Source organism: Diplotaxodon limnothrissa, linkage group LG22 (genome assembly GCF_057381915.1).
Source record: "Diplotaxodon limnothrissa isolate DT_005_m linkage group LG22, D_limnothrissa_male_GT1.1, whole genome shotgun sequence".
Lineage (NCBI taxonomy): Eukaryota > Metazoa > Chordata > Actinopteri > Cichliformes > Cichlidae > Diplotaxodon > Diplotaxodon limnothrissa.
The window spans coordinates 13,405,979-13,422,933 of NC_140616.1; the positions used below are offsets into that span (position 1 = coordinate 13,405,979).

General features: G+C 43.0%; 2 protein-coding genes across 3 annotated transcripts in view; both read left to right on the forward strand.

Annotated features, from left to right (window-relative positions):
* The first annotated feature begins 570 nt into the window (after positions 1 to 570).
* rnf115b (ring finger protein 115b) lies at positions 571 to 8,963 on the forward strand. Its single transcript, XM_085346100.1, has 9 exons — positions 571 to 919; positions 2,523 to 2,581; positions 2,728 to 2,788; positions 2,878 to 3,092; positions 4,447 to 4,515; positions 4,643 to 4,721; positions 4,886 to 4,979; positions 8,153 to 8,268; positions 8,408 to 8,963. Exons 1-9 carry the CDS (start codon positions 842 to 844, stop codon positions 8,528 to 8,530), a joined length of 894 nt encoding a protein of 297 aa, XP_085202226.1. The 5' UTR covers positions 571 to 841; the 3' UTR covers positions 8,531 to 8,963.
* Positions 8,964 to 11,346: 2,383 nt separating this feature from the next.
* ash1l (ash1 (absent, small, or homeotic)-like (Drosophila)) overlaps positions 11,347 to 16,955 on the forward strand; it is a 32,332-nt gene continuing 26,723 nt past the window's right edge. For both annotated transcript variants that reach the window (XM_085346953.1, XM_085346952.1), the window contains exons 1-3: positions 11,347 to 11,579; positions 12,404 to 12,516; positions 15,733 to 16,548. In XM_085346953.1, the coding sequence (XP_085203079.1) occupies positions 15,943 to 16,548 (606 nt within the window). In that variant the 5' untranslated portion in view covers positions 11,347 to 11,579; positions 12,404 to 12,516; positions 15,733 to 15,942. The remainder of the gene's footprint in view (positions 11,580 to 12,403; positions 12,517 to 15,732; positions 16,549 to 16,955) is intronic.

Below are 16,955 nucleotides of genomic sequence, written 5' to 3' on the forward strand. Positions count from 1 at the left end.
CTGTGGGCCAGAAACGACCTGGCAGAGGGTTCAGTCTGGCCCACTGGATTGGATTACAAAGTGTGAAAATATTTAATCTAGACAAGCTGTTATCAACATAAAGAAAGAGAAACTGAATTTTAATCATATACATAATATAAAGGATGGACATAGGCAATGTGATGTCACCCACTGGTTAGTGAAGTCCTGTTCTGAAGCCTCTAGCTGACACTTTTAAACCTCTTGGTCACTGAGGTGTAAACCCACAAGCAGCTTCTATTCAGTATCATCTTAAACTAGCAGTTCAGCCCATAAAGTCAATTCAACAAGGTGCTGAAAACATTCCTCACAGATTTGCTTCACGTCCATGCTCAAGACACAACAAGAAATATTTCTCTCTTTCGACTTTCAGACTGTGTGATCCACGAATTAAAAGGAGTGAGACACTTCTGTTTTACACCAAAAATTTAGGGCCTTTTTTTCATAAGAGAGAAGCGTCTCTGGCGACACCCAACAAACTGAAAGGAAACTACATCCTTGGTGTCATGCTTACAACTTGTTGCTTAAATTTAAGCTCGGGTGGCTGCAACTTGATCTTTGCGGCTGCCACCAGAGGAAGATCGAGTCCGCCGGTTACATATTTTTCTAAACACGTTTATTATTGGCATAACCAGTCTAGAGAAACCCTTCATGCGTTTTGCTTATCAAAACGTCAGTGTGAAGATTGTGTCCTCTCAAAAAGGTCTTAGTTTGGTTTTGGGACACATCAACACCCTCCTGGACCGCTCTGATCCGTCTGACAGCCGTCTGAGACTTTTATGGGCTGCCACAGCTACGTCAGGGACTGCGCTTCACCGTGAAGATGGCGGAGGCTGGGGATACGCCACAAGTCCGGTTTTTCTGTCACTGCTGTAAATGTGAAACAAACCCCAAACTCCCGGTGAGTTGCTTTGGAGAGTGTTTTTGCTCCACACGTGCTGGCCTGAGCATCACCCACGATTTCTCCTCCCCGGAGGGTGTGGAATTAATATTAACCGATTCTTCAAACCGATTTAACTGATTGATTAGTAACTATTATCTCCAAAACCTATAATAATTGGAACCCTTAAAGCACACATGTGGCTATGGCGGCCAGTCTTTGGGTTTTCGTGTGCACACAGCGAGTACTGAAGTCTTATTAGAGCGGGTGAGGGAGTAAAATGTGGCGATTCACGTTGCCATATTTAGAAGCGCCACTGTTGGCCACTTTGTGTCTAGTTGTCTCCCGTCAGCTGTGTGTAAGAGAAGTCAGAGGGGCGTGTAGGTGTCGCCACATTTACCACCAGGATTTAAAAAATATTTCTCCATTGCTGTTTAATGACACACATTCAGCTTGATGTGGCGGACTGAAAGGTTGAACTTCGTTTACTTTGAGTCAGTTTCTCTTGGAGGTAAAACGGAGAGCGCACAGTGGAGCGCATTTGTTGCGCAGCTGGCACTTTTCGTGGCGTAATTACGCACTGGTATTAGGTGACGCAGAACGAAAACGCACGTTAGCAGGATTTTAGGAATACGCCCGACTTTCTGTTGTTATTCCTTTTGGTTTGAGGGTGTCCCTAAAGTAATACTTTATTTATTAAATCAACGTCTAAATTATTGGATGTTCATAATACCAGCAAACAAAATTCGAAAGTGAATACTGAATCCTTTCTTTTATTGTATATATCTGTTAAAATCAATATAAAGGGCTGTACTTATATAACCTGTTGTGCTCATTTTGTGCTCTTACTACAAACTAGGCTGATGCACTCACACGCACATTCATACAAGCACTATTTTCGATGCCTAAGCGCTTTTTGCCTAATATTCACATACACACTTGCACTCCAATGAATGCATCCGGGTTCAATATCTTGCCCAAGGATACTTTGACATTCAGACTAAGGAAAATCAAACCAACAACTTTCAGGATAGTAGACAAACCGATCTACCTCCTGACACTCAGGAAGAGGGTATATTTTTTAAACATAGTCTGAAAATACTTCAAACAGACTATCTAATTCAGTATTGAACTGCAAAGTTCCTCCCAGGTCAACCCTGCCAAACAGCATGTGGCTTTCTTATAGTGGCTGCTTGGCATTGTGCTTTTAAAGTTGTGTTTTCAGTTATAAACACTGAAAAGTCAATCACAATGCTGCAGCTCTGGTATCTTAAACAATAGAGACAGTGAGTATGCACAACATATGACCACACTATGACCACTCCTGGATGGTAAAGCATATTGAAGCCCATCTTCGTGGCTGTATTGAGACTGACACTGTCTACACTACAGTGAAGAGAGATGAAACTTGACTGGCCTGCGCAGATCACCTCCAGAATAAAAACCAGGATGTCGGCTGTGTGCCAAAAATTTGTATTCAACTCCAGCCCAATCCCTGCAGCCAGCCTCTAAAATTTTGCGGACAGGCTTGCCTGAGGATTAGCAGATTAATGCCTGTACTTATGAAATGAAATGGCAGTGACAGTAAACGAGCTTATTATAAAAAAGCTTTTCTGTCTTTGAGGATTTCGTATGCCCCAGATGTGACTCTGGCTTCATTGAGGAAGTAACAGAAGACTCCAGGTATGGCTTTCTCTGATTTAAAAAAAAAAAAAAAAAAAAGGAACACGTGAAAGCATTTTAAATATACCTCGTTAAAGAATGATAATGAGTGAAGCATGTATGAATTTTCCATTTAACACCACTGACAGATTTTCTTTACTGTCTAGTCTCCTGCAGACCAGCAGAGCATCTGTTCCCAGTGAAGATTCAAACTCACTGCTCTCAGAAGTACGTCCTAACAAATGGCATTTTAATAGGAACACTCCTCTTTCTCTAAAGCTTTGTTTGACACATTGCTTCTCTGGTCTCTCGCCAAGTTATGGCAGCTGCTGTTTATGGAGCGCTCTGCTCTGCTGTCGCATCCGCCCTCCTCCGAGTCCGACCCTGATGACGGTGAGCAGGGATCTGCTGGTCAGAGCCGTCTTCTTCCAGCATCACCGGGCCCTGCTGAGGCCACAGAACCAGAGTCTCCTTCCAACCCAGAGCAAGAGACACCGTCTAGGACCTTCGAACAAAGGCCTGCAGTTGAAGGGTGTGTGAACATGGTATACAGAAACATGACCGCAAGGGTGCTGTGTTATCGATACAGAAACAACAGCCAATGAGAAATGAAAACCAAGATCAATAACAAGACCAAAACTTTAATATCATGCATATACTACCAGTTTCAAACTACGTTTGTTTAAATCGGTGAACAACCTCATTACAGGTTCAAATTTGTGAAAATATACTGACCTTTACCTTCCAATTCACAGGTAATATTTTAATTTCTTATATTTGTGAAGTTTTCACATGTAAGGATACCTCAGTAATGATTTAATATTTCCAGTGATAAACACAGACTCCCAAATGAAACAGATATAACCGCTGTGATTTTGGTCTCTGCATTTTGAATCCAATCCCAGTTTTGTGCAGCCAGAAGTGACCGTGTTTAGATGAGAGAGTGAAGTGCTCATCGACCGACGCTGCAGATATAGTCCACTAATTACTGCGTAGTGTAATGGTTTACACTTTTTCTTGGCAAGTGAAAGGTTGGTGGTTCAATTACAGCTGGAGATACAAATCTCTCAAACGTCCACAGCTAACCACTGTGGTGAGCTCTTGTGAAAAAGCTGCAGCTTAGTCGCTTTCAGCGCTGCATACTAATAAAATACTATTTTGAAGGGCAACACTATCCACAGAAGCCAAAACCAGTTTCTCTATCAGGCTGTAAGCATTCTTTTCAGTGTTGTAAAGTTTGAAATTAAAATATGGGAGTCTGTGGGGACTGACTTGATTTTGGAGTGAAGTGGCCATTAGAGGAATTGCAGTTTTTGGTGTTTTCACACTGACTTCATTGTTCAGCCCCTTGGACAGCATGAGCAAAGGGTGGATCTTACTGAGAACCCATGGGACACTCCCCACTCACTGAGTAGTGACTTACCAATCCCACAGAAGGCACACCCTAAACTTTAGGGTATGCTTTAGGGCCTAAAGCATACCTTGCTTTTTGTCCTCAATTTTGAGTCCTATTGGGTTGATAAAAAAAAACATCACTTTGTATTCAGTAAGACATGAAAATAGCAAATGAGATCATAAACTCATCAGAAAAGTACTTTCTGACAACTTTTTACAGGTGGAAACATTCATCCTTTATATACAGTCTATGCTTTTAATCATTATCCTTCCCTTTACACATGCATGCAGTCAAAAACAGTTCAGTATCAGACTAAGTGTATATTGGATGATACGTACTATAGAGAACAGCTTTATACATCGGTTGATGTTTAAAGCTGTTGACTTTACTAAGTCCAACTAAAATAAAGTGACTGTATGATCTGAAGCTGTGAACATACAGTAAAGCCTGGTTTAAGCACTCTAAAGCTGTCCGTTTCTGCTCATTTAAGGATGGTGCAGCAGTTCTTGGCTGGCCTGTTTGCCAACAACGGAAACCCCGGCGCTGCACCAGCTGCACTGTAAACGGTTTTAATTTTAGATTTCACATCACTTGCTCTTGAATTAATCTAAAGTTGTGTGACAACCGCCCCCTCTCTCACGCGCCCTCTTGTTTTGTTCTGCTCTCCCTTTTGGTTCGTTTCTCAGATCCAGCATGCTTCAGTTGTACTCAAACCCTGGAGATTATGCGTGGGGTCAGAGCGGTCTTGACTCTGTCATCACGGAGGTCAGTGACACCAGAGCTAGTGTCTATGAAGCGCTGCGCTAGCATCGTTACTTCATTGTTTTCTTTTATTGAAACACTCACATAAAATCATTTGCACACAATTCTCCATTCATCTGTTCACCTATTTGTAGTCGTACCACTCATTTCTCTTCCTACTCACACAGTTATTAGGACAGTTGGAGAACACAGGTCCACCCCCAGCAGAAAAGGAGATGATCTCATCCCTTCCAACCGTTTGCATCTCTCAAGAACAGACAGGTGGGAATTCCAGTATGGCACATGTACACCGGATCACATGATCTCTCCAGTACAGCTCAGTAGCTTTTTACAAATTTTGACATATGACATTGGAATTTGCATAAGATACACATACAGTCCTTCTGCATTTCTTTTACTTTTGATATTTTCTGCCCTTCCTCCTCTTTCCTCACTCCGTAATTACTTCTTTACTTTCCTTGTTCTGAGGATTAAATGGTTTAAGTTGAAGAAAGGAAGAATGTTGCACAGAGCTGAGTTGAGACAGGCCCTGGGTGGTAGGGAAGAGTTACCAGATGACTGGGAAAGTACAGCTGAAGTGGTGAGGGAACCCGCCGAAAAAGTGTATCCTCTAGACCAGGTGTGTCAAACATGAAGCCCGGAGACCAGAATCGGCCCGGTCAAGATAAATGTGCCATAGAGATCCAGCCCACTGAACAACTCTGGAAAATGTGAAGGCGTGCAGAAGTGATTTTGACTGTTTAACTGTATTTTCACAAGTTTTACACCTTTTCTAATAATAAAGACCTCCCCACACCAAAGTAATTAAGTAATGGATAAACAGTTAAATCACAGTGGAAAAACAGAAAGCGGTTTCTTTTAATCTTCTATAGAAGTGTCTGACTTTTTTTCTCTAAATTAACCAAAACTTTATACTTTAAACTACCAGAACTTTTTTATCATTTAGTTTTACTGGTCCGGTTAACTTAAACTCAAACTGGGCTGTATGTGGCCCATGGCGTTTGATATCCCTGCTCTAGACAGAGGAAAGAAGACTAGACGACTTGGTGGTAGAATGAATGAAGAAGTAAAGTGCAGTATTTGAAGAAAAAGTGGGATAGTCAGGGAGATTATGAAAGTTTGGAGGCTCGGCGTACGGCAAAGAGAGAATAAGATAAGATAAGATAACCTTTATTAGTCCCACACATGGGAAATTTGTTTTGTTACGGCAGAAAGTGGACAGTGCAAAGTTACATGGGATATGGGGAATGGGATACGAATAAGATACTGTACACAATAGAATAGAATAAAATAAAATACTATATACAATAGAATAAAATAGAATACAACTACAAATAGAAGTGGAAAACGCAAAGGGAAAAAGCTTACAGTGAGTTGTATATAAAGCTGGACACTAAGGAAGGAGAGAAGGACATGCTTTCCTCAAGATGGAAAGGATGTGCAGCAGGTTAGGGTGATCAAGAATAGAAATGGTAATGGCTAATGAATATAGTCAAGGATGAGATTAAAACTTTGAAGAGCTGATGAATGATGAAAATGAGAATATTAAAATGGTGGTTTGTCCAGATTACATACCTGTGAAGGTATGGAGACGTCTAGGAGAGAGGGCAGTAGACTTTTTAACCAGATTGTTTAACACAGTTTTGGAAAGTGAGAGAATGCTGGAGGAATGCTGGAGAAGTGTACTGCTAAGTGATTTTTAAAGAAAAAGTCATGGGATGGTGATGTAGTAACTACAGAGTGATAAAGCTGAAGAAACATACTATGAAGATACAGGAAAGAGTTGTTGAAGTTAGGGCAAGAAGAAAGCTGTTGATCAGTGAGCAGCAGTATGGGTTCATGCTGAGGAAGGGCACTGCACATGTGATATTTGCTTTGAGAGTGTTTATTAGGAAATACAGAGAAGGTCTACGTGGGTGTAGATAAGATACCAATAGAGGAAATGTGGTACTGCATGAGGAAGTCAGGAGTGGCAGAGAAGTACATAAGGGTGGTGCAGGACTTTTATGAGGACAATGAGACAGTAGTGAGGTATGCAGTAGAAGTGACAAATGGATTCAAGATGGGGTGGGATTACATCTGGGAGCACCACTGAGTCCCTTCTTGTTTACAGTGGTGATGAACAGGCTGGCTGATGAGGCCAGGAAGGAGTCTCTATGGACTATGATGCTCACAGACGACACTGTGAGAGTAGAGAGGCCAGGGAGCAGGTGGAGGTATGACCTGGAGAGAAGATGAATGAAAGTCAGTAGAAGGAAGCAGGTGGGACAAGTGTCAGGGATTTATTTACAGAACAATAGCAGTAAGAGTGAAAGGGTAAGGTTGTGAGACCTGCTGTGATATATGGTTTGGAGACAGTGATAAAAATACAGGAGGCAGATTTGTGGATGTCTCAGATTTGACGATGCTTAGATTTTTGTTAGGAGTGACCAGCATGGGCCAGATTAGAAATGAGTACATCAGAGGGACAGCTCAGGTTAGGATAGTGGATATAATTGGACAAAGGATGCTTAAGATGGCGCTGCTATGCAGGAGCAAAAGAAAAAGACTACAGAGAAGATTCATTGATACAGTGAAGGACATGCAGAGGGTTGGTGTAACAGAAGAGGGAGCTAAGGACAGGGTGAAATGGAGGCAGATGATCCTCTGTGGTGACCCCTAATGAGAGCAGCTGGAAGATGAAGACTTGAATTTCTTTGTTGTGTCTTTCATGTAATACTCCTACCAGTAATTATTTTACCTTTCATAGGTTTCCTCATGCTGTCTTTTCCTCTTATTTTTGTTTTTCTCACGTTCCTTGCCTCCTCATAGCATTTATTTATTCTTTCACTATTCCTACATTTCCTTTCCTCTTCCTCTTATCACCATCATCCTATATCTATTTTCCCTCTCCTATATTTTCCTCCCTCTCTTATCTTTCCTTTCCTTTAGCTATGTTCCCTTTACACCTGCTGTGTTTCTGTAATTTATATCCAGTTCCTCTTCCTTCTTATTTCTCTGTTTTCTTTCTGTCATCTATGTTTTCTTTTCTCCTCTCACTGTGCTTACTCCCTGTCCATTGCAGTTATTTTACTTTTCCTTATTTATGTCCTTGTAGCTTTACTTTCCTTCTCCTGTATTATTTATCTCCTTCCATCTTTCCTTCCCTCATCATATTTCTTTCCTACCTCTTACGTTCCTCTCCCTACTTTTATCTTCTTTATACTGCCCATTATCCTTTCCACTAATCTTTCCTTGTTTCATCTTTGTTGTAAAAAGAGACCACTTAATATTATGTATTGAGAACTATGTTATAAATCATATTAAGTATATAGTCTGTACCACCTTGTTACACTGTAATAGTCTACAGACCTGTCTAATAACTGGATTTTTTTTGGTTTTGTCTTCTTCCACATACTCGTTCATACTTTTTCCTTCCATTTCTTCCCTGTTAGATTGCAGACTGGAGTGTCCGGTTTGCAGGGAAGAATATTCATTAGGGGAAACTGTAAGGAAGCTTCCCTGCCTTCATCACTTCCACAGTGAATGTATAGTGCCGTGGCTGGAGCTGGTAAGGCTGCGGTCAGTGGGTTTGAGGGGTTTAAAGGTCTGGTAATAAAAATAAAAGATTTCCCAGGTTGTAGCATGCTATAAAGAGTGTTGTGTCACATAGTTTCTGCTGATTAACAAGAGTTTTTCTACTCTCAAAGCACGACACTTGCCCCGTGTGCCGCAAAAGCCTCGATGGCGTCGACAACAGCCTCCCGCCCACATCGGAACCCGCAGAAGCCCGCTCCCTCAGGACAGAGCAACAGGAGAGGCAGGCGATCTGAGAAACGTGAAGACAACTCTACTTCATTTTACTGTTTTCAGGAGTCACGCCTCCCACGTCGGAAATTTTGCTCCCCACATCAGCTGCTTTTAAATAAAACAGATGTGTCAGAGTCATAATTTGCAGCTTTAACTCTCACTTGGTTCACGCATCTCTGTTTAAGGAACTTCTACTCCAGCATAGTTACCATTTTATGCTACATCTGAGAGTTTGCTGACAAAATTCAGAGGTGATGTGTCCTCCTTGTTACGCTGCACTCTTAGGTGGTTTTCCGAATGACTGATTTTGATGTCATGAACTAATCCCCACTGAGCTATCTGTGGCTGTCAAAGAGGAACTCACAGAATTATGCATTATTCTCTTGGTAAGAGAGTTTCTTAATGCAGTATATTGTTGACCTTTTACCTGTGTACAGCCATTATTAAAGCCCAACCCAGTGATCTTTACTGTCCTCTGTCTTTTCTCCCTAACATATCTGAGATTTAGAAGCAGATATTAACCAGTCACTTAGAAAAACATAGTGTTTCCCAAACTTTCTAAGCCAAAAACTGTTCATTCTACAGAGCCCACAGTTTTTATAAAAACGTAACAATAAAAAAGGTCCGTGTTCAATTTTATTTAAGGGCAGCGTAATGGCATCAGCAAGATACGCTTTCTTTATTTTCCCTTAAAAAAGAAGAAGAAGAAGATTCATTTATCTTGGTTTCAGTTCACATTTTCAACTGGTTATGTGCACAGCAACACTGGGGCCTGCCCCACAGCTCAAAAACCACTGGATTAAGATATAATTATGTGCATATCTGCCAGTTCTATTTGTCTCTTTTGCATTTTGTGGTCAGTAACTGCTCGATGACATTGTCCATTTGAAACCTCTGTATGCTTTAACAGGAATTCATACCAAAAACAAACAAAAAAAACCCCCACATAGCTCTTCTTCAGAAAATAGTCACATTATATAGTCAAACTGCTCGTCTAAGATATCAATCTATTAGTGTATGACAGCAGAGGAATTGTCACACCTTTTATGAATTAATATGACTCATTTATTAAGCAAAAATTATGAGCATTCACTTGTTTCAGACCCCAAATGTTATCTAAGCTGCTTTTTCCCTGCTTTATATCGTTTCAAACAGCAGCGATCAGTTAACTGAACATGCATGTGTTTGGACTATGGGAGCAAGCTGGAATTCCCAGGTAACCCATGTAGGCACGAGGAGAACATGAAATTTCACGCAGAGGCCGTAGTATCTCTTTTTCTATCTGCTTAAACCAGTCTGTCCATTTTCCTCTGAGATCAACTAGACATTTATGCTCACTTGATATTTTCTCCTCTTCAGACAATTCTCTATAAACTCTAGAGATGTTAGTGTGTGAAAATCCCAGTAGATCAGCAGTTTCTGAAACATTCAGACTATCCTGTCATGAACTAACAACCACGCAATCAAAGCCACTTAAATCACCTTTCTCCCACGTTCTGATACTTGGTTTGAACTCTTGCAGGCCATCTTGATCAAGTCCACATGCCTATGCATTGAGCTGTGTTATTGGCTGACCTTTTTGGTTAATGAGCAGGTGGACAGATGCACCTTATAAAGTGGTCAGTAAGCATATAAATAAGTATGATTTAGTACAGTGGCTACTGTCCTTACAAGTGGGAGCCCAGCTGCAGTGGTTTTAAAAGTGCAGCACAAACAGTGCTTAGCTGTGTATTCATTAGAGATGCAACATTAAATGTATTAATCCCTAACCAGTACAGCTGCTGTCCATATATATCTACACTGTGATCCGTAGGGAGCAGGTGGAAGAGAGCCTGGAGAGGTGGAGGTATGTTCTGGAGAGAGAGCGAATGAAAGAAAGTAGAAGTAAAACAGAATACGTGTGTGTGAATAAGAGGGAGGGAGGTGTAACAGTGAAGCTGCAAGGAGCAGGGGTAGTAGTTAGGGTAGATGCCATTAAATGACTGAGGTTAATCATTCAAAACAAAGGACAGCGCTGGAGAGAGGGGAAGAAGAGAGGGCAGGCAGGGATGAGTGGGTGGAGACGCGTCAGGGATGATTTGGGGCAAGAGTGAAGGGGAAGGTTTACAAGACCTAGTACGGTGTACGCTTTGGAGACAGTTGCACTGATAAAAAGCCAGGAAGTGGCAGAGCTGAATATGCTATAAGATTTTTATTGGGAGCTGCCAGGATGGACAAAATTATAAATGAGGATATTAGTTATAGTTTGGACGTGTGTAGAGGAGGGATGCGGAGCTGTGAGGCAGGAAGAAAAGAGGAAAACCTCAGAGAAGTGTGACAGAAGCAGATGCTAGAGATCAGGTGAGACAGAATCAAATAAAAGAATAATTTTTCTTGACAGTTTTAAATCATTTAATCAGCTTTTTATTATTATCCAGAAAAAACAAATACAAAAATGTAATAGCCAAAAACCAAACAAGCAATAAAAAAGGAAAGGATAAAAAAAACAACGCCAGAGGGTGATCGATTAGTCGCCCAATCCATCAGAGTCGAACATGACAACAGAGGGCAGGGTGGTTTATTTATAGGCTTGACCCCTTGAAAGGAGGCACGAAACCGGGATTTGACAGTTGACTGTTGCGCACCGCCAAACACACCCTCGCCCTAGTGCAACCGAAAATAGCGAAATAATGAAACACAGTCATTTTTGTCAATGACTGGGGACCGCAGGAACCGCGTACAACCGACATTTGCTCTCCTCTCCTCACCTCCTCTCCTCTCCCCTCCGCCCTCCTCGGTCCGTCCTCCTTCCCTCCCTCCCTCCCTCTCAGGGACCGAGAATGCCCGTGTTGTACTGACACAGTAGCGATACGGGCTGAGCAGACATGGAGGCCCGATTGACGAGAGAGGCCCGCGCTGACACATCCAGGCCCAGCTAATGGTGTGTCGGAGTGGATTTCGGAGCATCTCGGGAGATATTACGGATACCAGTCGCCGTGAGGAAAAAAGGATTTAGGCACCGAGGACGAAGAAATAAGAGGGAGATCCATTTCGGGTCTCTGTTGATTCAACGCAGCCGCCATTTTGTTGACAGTTAGTGTTTTTTTTTTTTTTTTTAAATAACCCACACAGCCCTGCATCCTTTTATTTTATACCGCCGGAATATAAGTCCCTGTTTTTGTTTTACTCGCGTTTTTAAGCAGATTTAATTGCGCGTTTGTCTTTGAGGTAACGTTGGGAGATTTTTTTCTGGTTTAGCTCACTTGCTAGTGCATCGCTAGCCGTCGTAGCTGAGATGTAGTAACACGAGTGCCTGCGAGAATGTGACGGAGATGCAAGATTATGTACATCACTTGTCCCGGGTTGTGTCACTTTCACTCGGTTTACACAAATTGTATGAAAGCTGTAGGCGTTTGTTATTCATTTGCTGCCTACACGGCGTCTAAGTTAAGTGAAATTTGCTTAAATAGCTCTCAAACAGGCTGCTGTAGATGGCTAGTTAGCTGCTGCCAATGCCATTGATACAGACTGTAGCCCCGTGTCTATTATTGGACTGATTGTACGGGCTGACTCTTTACAAAATAAACAACACTTTCGTGATGCATGGGGTTATATTAAGCTCCAAGTGGCGATCTATTACTTTACCGCTCCGGCTGTTAGTGCTAAGTGTTGTGGAAATAAAATTGTTAAGGGGGAGCGAGTGGGGGTGCTTTGCATGTTGGCACTCAGCAACTTTGTGTCTTGGAGCTTGGCAAGGTTAACGATCAATTTTAGTGAGTGGTCAGGAGCTGTGTGCAGTGGTTTCCGTTTGAGGTTGTTTGTAATACTCCTACAACAGCGTTGAGATATATTTAAACTGTAGCCCTTTTTAAATTGTTCTGATCATGTTTTTTTTTATTTTCATTTTGGCTTTTCAGCTGTTGGAAGATAATTTTAATAAAAGGGGGGGGAAATGTGGCCACCACGTTGATACACAAGAAGACAGGACACAGCCAAATAATGTGAACACCGTTTCTGGACTATTTCAGAGGTGAGTGGAAATGATGCACATTGATAGGTGTTGTTTACGCAGGAGTAGACGTCTTCCCACCCCAGAAGCATGCTTGCAGAACCGCATGTAGATACTCGGTTTCTTTTGTATCAAGACAGTAATTACGAGTATGACTAGATAAGGGCAGTTGCGGGGGAAATTAGGGCTGATCGGTTCGCAGACTCATGAGTTGGTCCCTTGAGGGGCTGTGTTGACTGCACAGGAAACCGAAAGCAGATAACATTATTTGGTTTGCTCACTCATGCTCTGGTTAGCCATGTTTCTTCTTGTTCTAAATTAAAGTGCACGCATGTTTTTGCGCTGTACTGGAAGTCCTCTGGTTGAACTTCCCTGAGCTGCTGGGGGAGATGTTTGCACGGTGCAGGTGTGAATGACACCTGCCTCTCTGTTACGCTTTGTCGCAGCGAGTTAACGGAGTTTAATCATTGTCCCCGCTTCTTTCTTTTTTAAAGCAACGGTCTGTTACAATTCTATAGCACTTCCGCTGCTGGGTGATACAAAGCAGCGGCGGCAGTGGTGGTGCTGGTGGTTGTAGTAGTAGAGGAATTTGCCTGCTTCCACCCCCTCCTCTGAGCACGGCCCTGTAGTAATACCAGTGGAGCTCTGGAAATGACAGGGAGCTCTCAGGGCAGACGCCAGCCCTCATGTGAATGATGCAGGGGGTGGGTTGGTTGGTGGGTGGGTGGGATACTATTGCTATGGCCAAAGGGAAATAAGCAGTTATGAACAACGTGTGCAAAAGTGAGGAGGGAGTGAAAGGAGGGAGGGAGTAAAGGGGGGAAGAAATGAGAGAGGGGGAGCAGGAGTTGTTTACTACGTTCCTCCCTGCTCTGCTATTTCTTAGGTTGTTGGAGTGAAATTGATTGTTGAATCTTGTCGTTTTTCTTTTGGCATTTGTTTGCGTTCATAGCATTGCATACTGGTCTTCTCAGAAAACAAAAGCAAAGGACAGACAGGCGTGACTAATATCAGCCTTCAAAACCACAAGTGTTGCTATTCAGTTGTTTTGCAGTATGACTATGGCAATGAAATGACTGTAGTGCAGTTTAACTGCTTCACATATACAAAAAGTACCTCAGCGCTAGACATGAAAATGATACACTTGAGTGTTAAGGCTGATCAATGAGAAATTAGAAAGCGATGTGGCCTGGTGTCAGATTATCAGCAGGGGAGCGAATGCCAGTAAATGACCTGACTTAGCTTGTTAGAGGTGAGGGGAATGTTTTGACTCTCTGGGAGGCTTTTCTGCCGACTTGTGTCACTAGCTGTCCACAGAGTTGGGTACTAAAGTGGCTTATTTTTGGCATTGCTGCTGTTATGCGACGGAAGCAGCTCCCATCACCGTGAGCATAAAAGAAAGAGGAGAACATTTGTCACTGTGTGTAAAAAGGACACAGGGAAAGGGAGTTGGTGGGGTGGGTGATGGGTGAAATGTGTTTTTGATTAAAGTGGGAACACAGTGACTTTAGTTTGTGTGCTGTTCTCAGTGCTTTCCAAGTTTGCGAAATCGAGGAGGAAGAGGATGGAAAAGCTTAAAGAAAACTGGGGGAAAGAACACCGAGATTGATGGAGTGTTAAAGAAAAGTGGGAGGTGTGATTTTCAGTGTGGTATGTGTAGCGAGGGGGAGTGTGCAGTTTTGAGGCAAAATGGAGTGAGTAATTGAAGTAAACACTGAAAGGACCATGTGGGGAACCGCAGGCAAGAATCCAAAAATTCTGCAGTGTTTACTGTGTGGTTTAAAAAAATCTCTACTACTGTTTTCCACTGTCATAATCCAAAACAAACATGGTGTAAGACTATAGCAAGGAAGATTTCCTTTTCCTTTTCCCCCCTCATCTTACCGTGATGCTTTACTGATGTGATGACTTGTATGACTTTCCTGAGGCTCCATTAAGTACCTCCTTTAGTGCTCTCCACTAATGTAGGATGCAGAAAAACCGCCGGCATGTTGACGCTTGATCACTCAGGCTGGAAAAGGCGGCTGGATCCTCTCGTCTAGTCCCAGAGACCTAGTGTGCTGAGGTCACAGTTCTGAATTGCCTCCAAATGACTTCACCCAGAGAAAGCACCTGCTTGGGGGCAAATCCGCATTAAATCACTCAGAGGCCGCGGGGAGCTGTAGACAACTTCATTGAATTGGGCTGTCCTCCCAAAGAGGACAATTAAGAAGCATGCTGCTCTCTGCTGCTAGCGTGTGAGCTGTGAGCTGCCACTATCACAGGCAACCGTTTTCACTGCAGCTAATGAGAACACTTAAGGGATTGCTCATTCTGCATCTTACTCCGTAACACTTGGAAGGATGTGGCAGTGCTGTGGGATCAACTACTGACTCCAAGGAACACCAAAGAGCAAGCCAAACAAAATTTCAAGGGGGAAAATAGCCTCTAATGCCATCTGGAATGGCACGAGTGGCTATTTTCATTGTATTGTCAGACAAATGAACTATTGGGCCTGATTTTTACAATGTTATTACTTTTGGACTAAACTCCACTGGCTTCTAATTTATATCCATGCCCGTGACAGACACTTGCATGCAGTCATAGATGCGTTCTTGCCATTTCTGGGTTAGAGCTTGCTTGGCATTATGTTGACTTGTTGCTATCCCTGGTCTAGTTAAAGCCATATGACTGGTGGCTTTCACAGGCGTTTCTGACAAATGCTGTTGTCTTTAGCATCAGTCAAGGCCTTTTGATGTGCGCTGGCATAGTAAACTGAAAATTGTCATTCACCACTTTCTATGATCCTGCAATAATAATTTTTTTTCTTTTCAAAAAAAAAAAAAATCCCTAACCACACCTGGACCTGTCTCTAGGCACTTAGTTTGGAAGCCACTGCTCTAAAGTAAATCTGCTTTGGAAATCGCAGGTGGACAATTCAAAGTCCTTGTTCCTAAGGTTACATTTCTGAGGTGAGGTAGAAGGGACTTTGCTGTGTAAATAGGTCACAGATTGTTATAATCTATGAGGATGAGCGCACCATAAAAAGTGTCAGAGATGAGATGAAGGACACTCTAACCAAACAGATAATAAAATTGTTGCTCTCTGTCTGCCTTTCACCAGCGTTCATTTTAAGACTGTTTAAAACTGTCAGTGTTTCTGTTTTTCTATTTCAGTGACTAATGTGGGATTTATTTTTATCTTCTCTACCCTCCCTTTTCTTCTTTCTCTCCCCTCTACCTGTCCCTGGTCCTGCAGTTGAAGGACGGAGAAATAGGGCTGGACAGCCGAGGAAGGGAGAGAAGCCCTCAAAGCAAGGAGAGCTTCACCCTCACCGTTATCCCCCTCCCCCTTTCCCCCCTTCACCCTTATCCCATCCCCAGACAAAAACTCTACCTGGTATCCACATTAACCACTCCTTAAACTCCATAAACTTGTACCCCCCCACCCCCCACCCCAAACAATCTAATGGATCAGAAGATTCAAGGGAGGACTGCAACTCCACCCCCTCTCCTGTCCGGTGCTCCCACAGGGGAGCGAGAGAAGGAGGGAGCGGGTGGGAAGAAAGAAGAAGAGGAGGAAAAGAAGAGGGACAGAGAGAAGGAGGGAACCCCCACCGCATCTGCTGGTGCAGGAGGCACAGGCGGGCCAGGAGGTGCTGGTGGTGACCAGTCCCATTTCTCCATCAAAGAGAGCAGCCTGTCTGAGGGCAATGTCAAACTGAAGATTGGCCTCCAGGCGAAACGCATGAAGAAGCCTCCTAAGATCCTGGAGAACTATGTTTGCCGACCGGCTTTCAGAGCCACTGTGAGGCATACGGGTCGTGGAGGAGGTAATGCCCGTGGAAACCGTGCAGGCGCCACAGGTGACGGGGCGGGCAGTCAGAGCCAGAGTCCTTCACAGGGCAGAGAAAAAGAGAGGGAAAAGAGTCCCAGTGTAAACAGACCACCCATCTCATCATCTTCAACAGCCCCAACTGCTAAAGCTCCCACACCACCTCCTCTAGCTCCTCCTCCTGCCAGCACTACCACCCTGACACCCTCCCAAATGAATGGGAACGCTCCGGCAAAAAAGGTATGGAGGCTAGATGCTGTGGATTTTATTTATTTTGGTTCAGCAGTGATTTTCCACTTTGAACAAAATTAAACATTCAGTGATGACAACTAGTATAATTATTTTCATTCACCTTACTTCCTTAAAATGTTATTGGTCAGCCACGGGTCTACAGCAAAGCTACTCTAGTAATCACAGTGTTATTACGCTAGTAAAGAGCAGAGCATAAATTTTACTTTAGTTTTCATTGTGTTCTCAGTTGGCTTGCCTCTATTCATCGCTCACTGGCCCCTTCAATCACCCTCCGTCTGTGTCGTCTGTCCTCTGCCTGGCTGTGTACTCTCCACCCCCATCCCCGCATGACCCCTTTCTCTCACTCTCCCTCTCTGTCCTCAGTCTGACCCTAATAAGTGTTATTGAGCTGAGGG

Excerpts from the sequence above, each read along its gene's own strand:
- rnf115b (XM_085346100.1), top strand. The coding sequence starts at position 842 with ATGGCGGAGGCTGGGGATACGCCACAAGTCCGGTTTTTCTGTCACTGC. Across the intron at positions 3,093-4,446 it reads CAAAGGCCTGCAGTTGAAGG|GATGGTGCAGCAGTTCTTGG; the intron begins GTGTGTGAACAT and ends TGCTCATTTAAG. Across the intron at positions 4,516-4,642 it reads GGCGCTGCACCAGCTGCACT|ATCCAGCATGCTTCAGTTGT; the intron begins GTAAACGGTTTT and ends TTCGTTTCTCAG.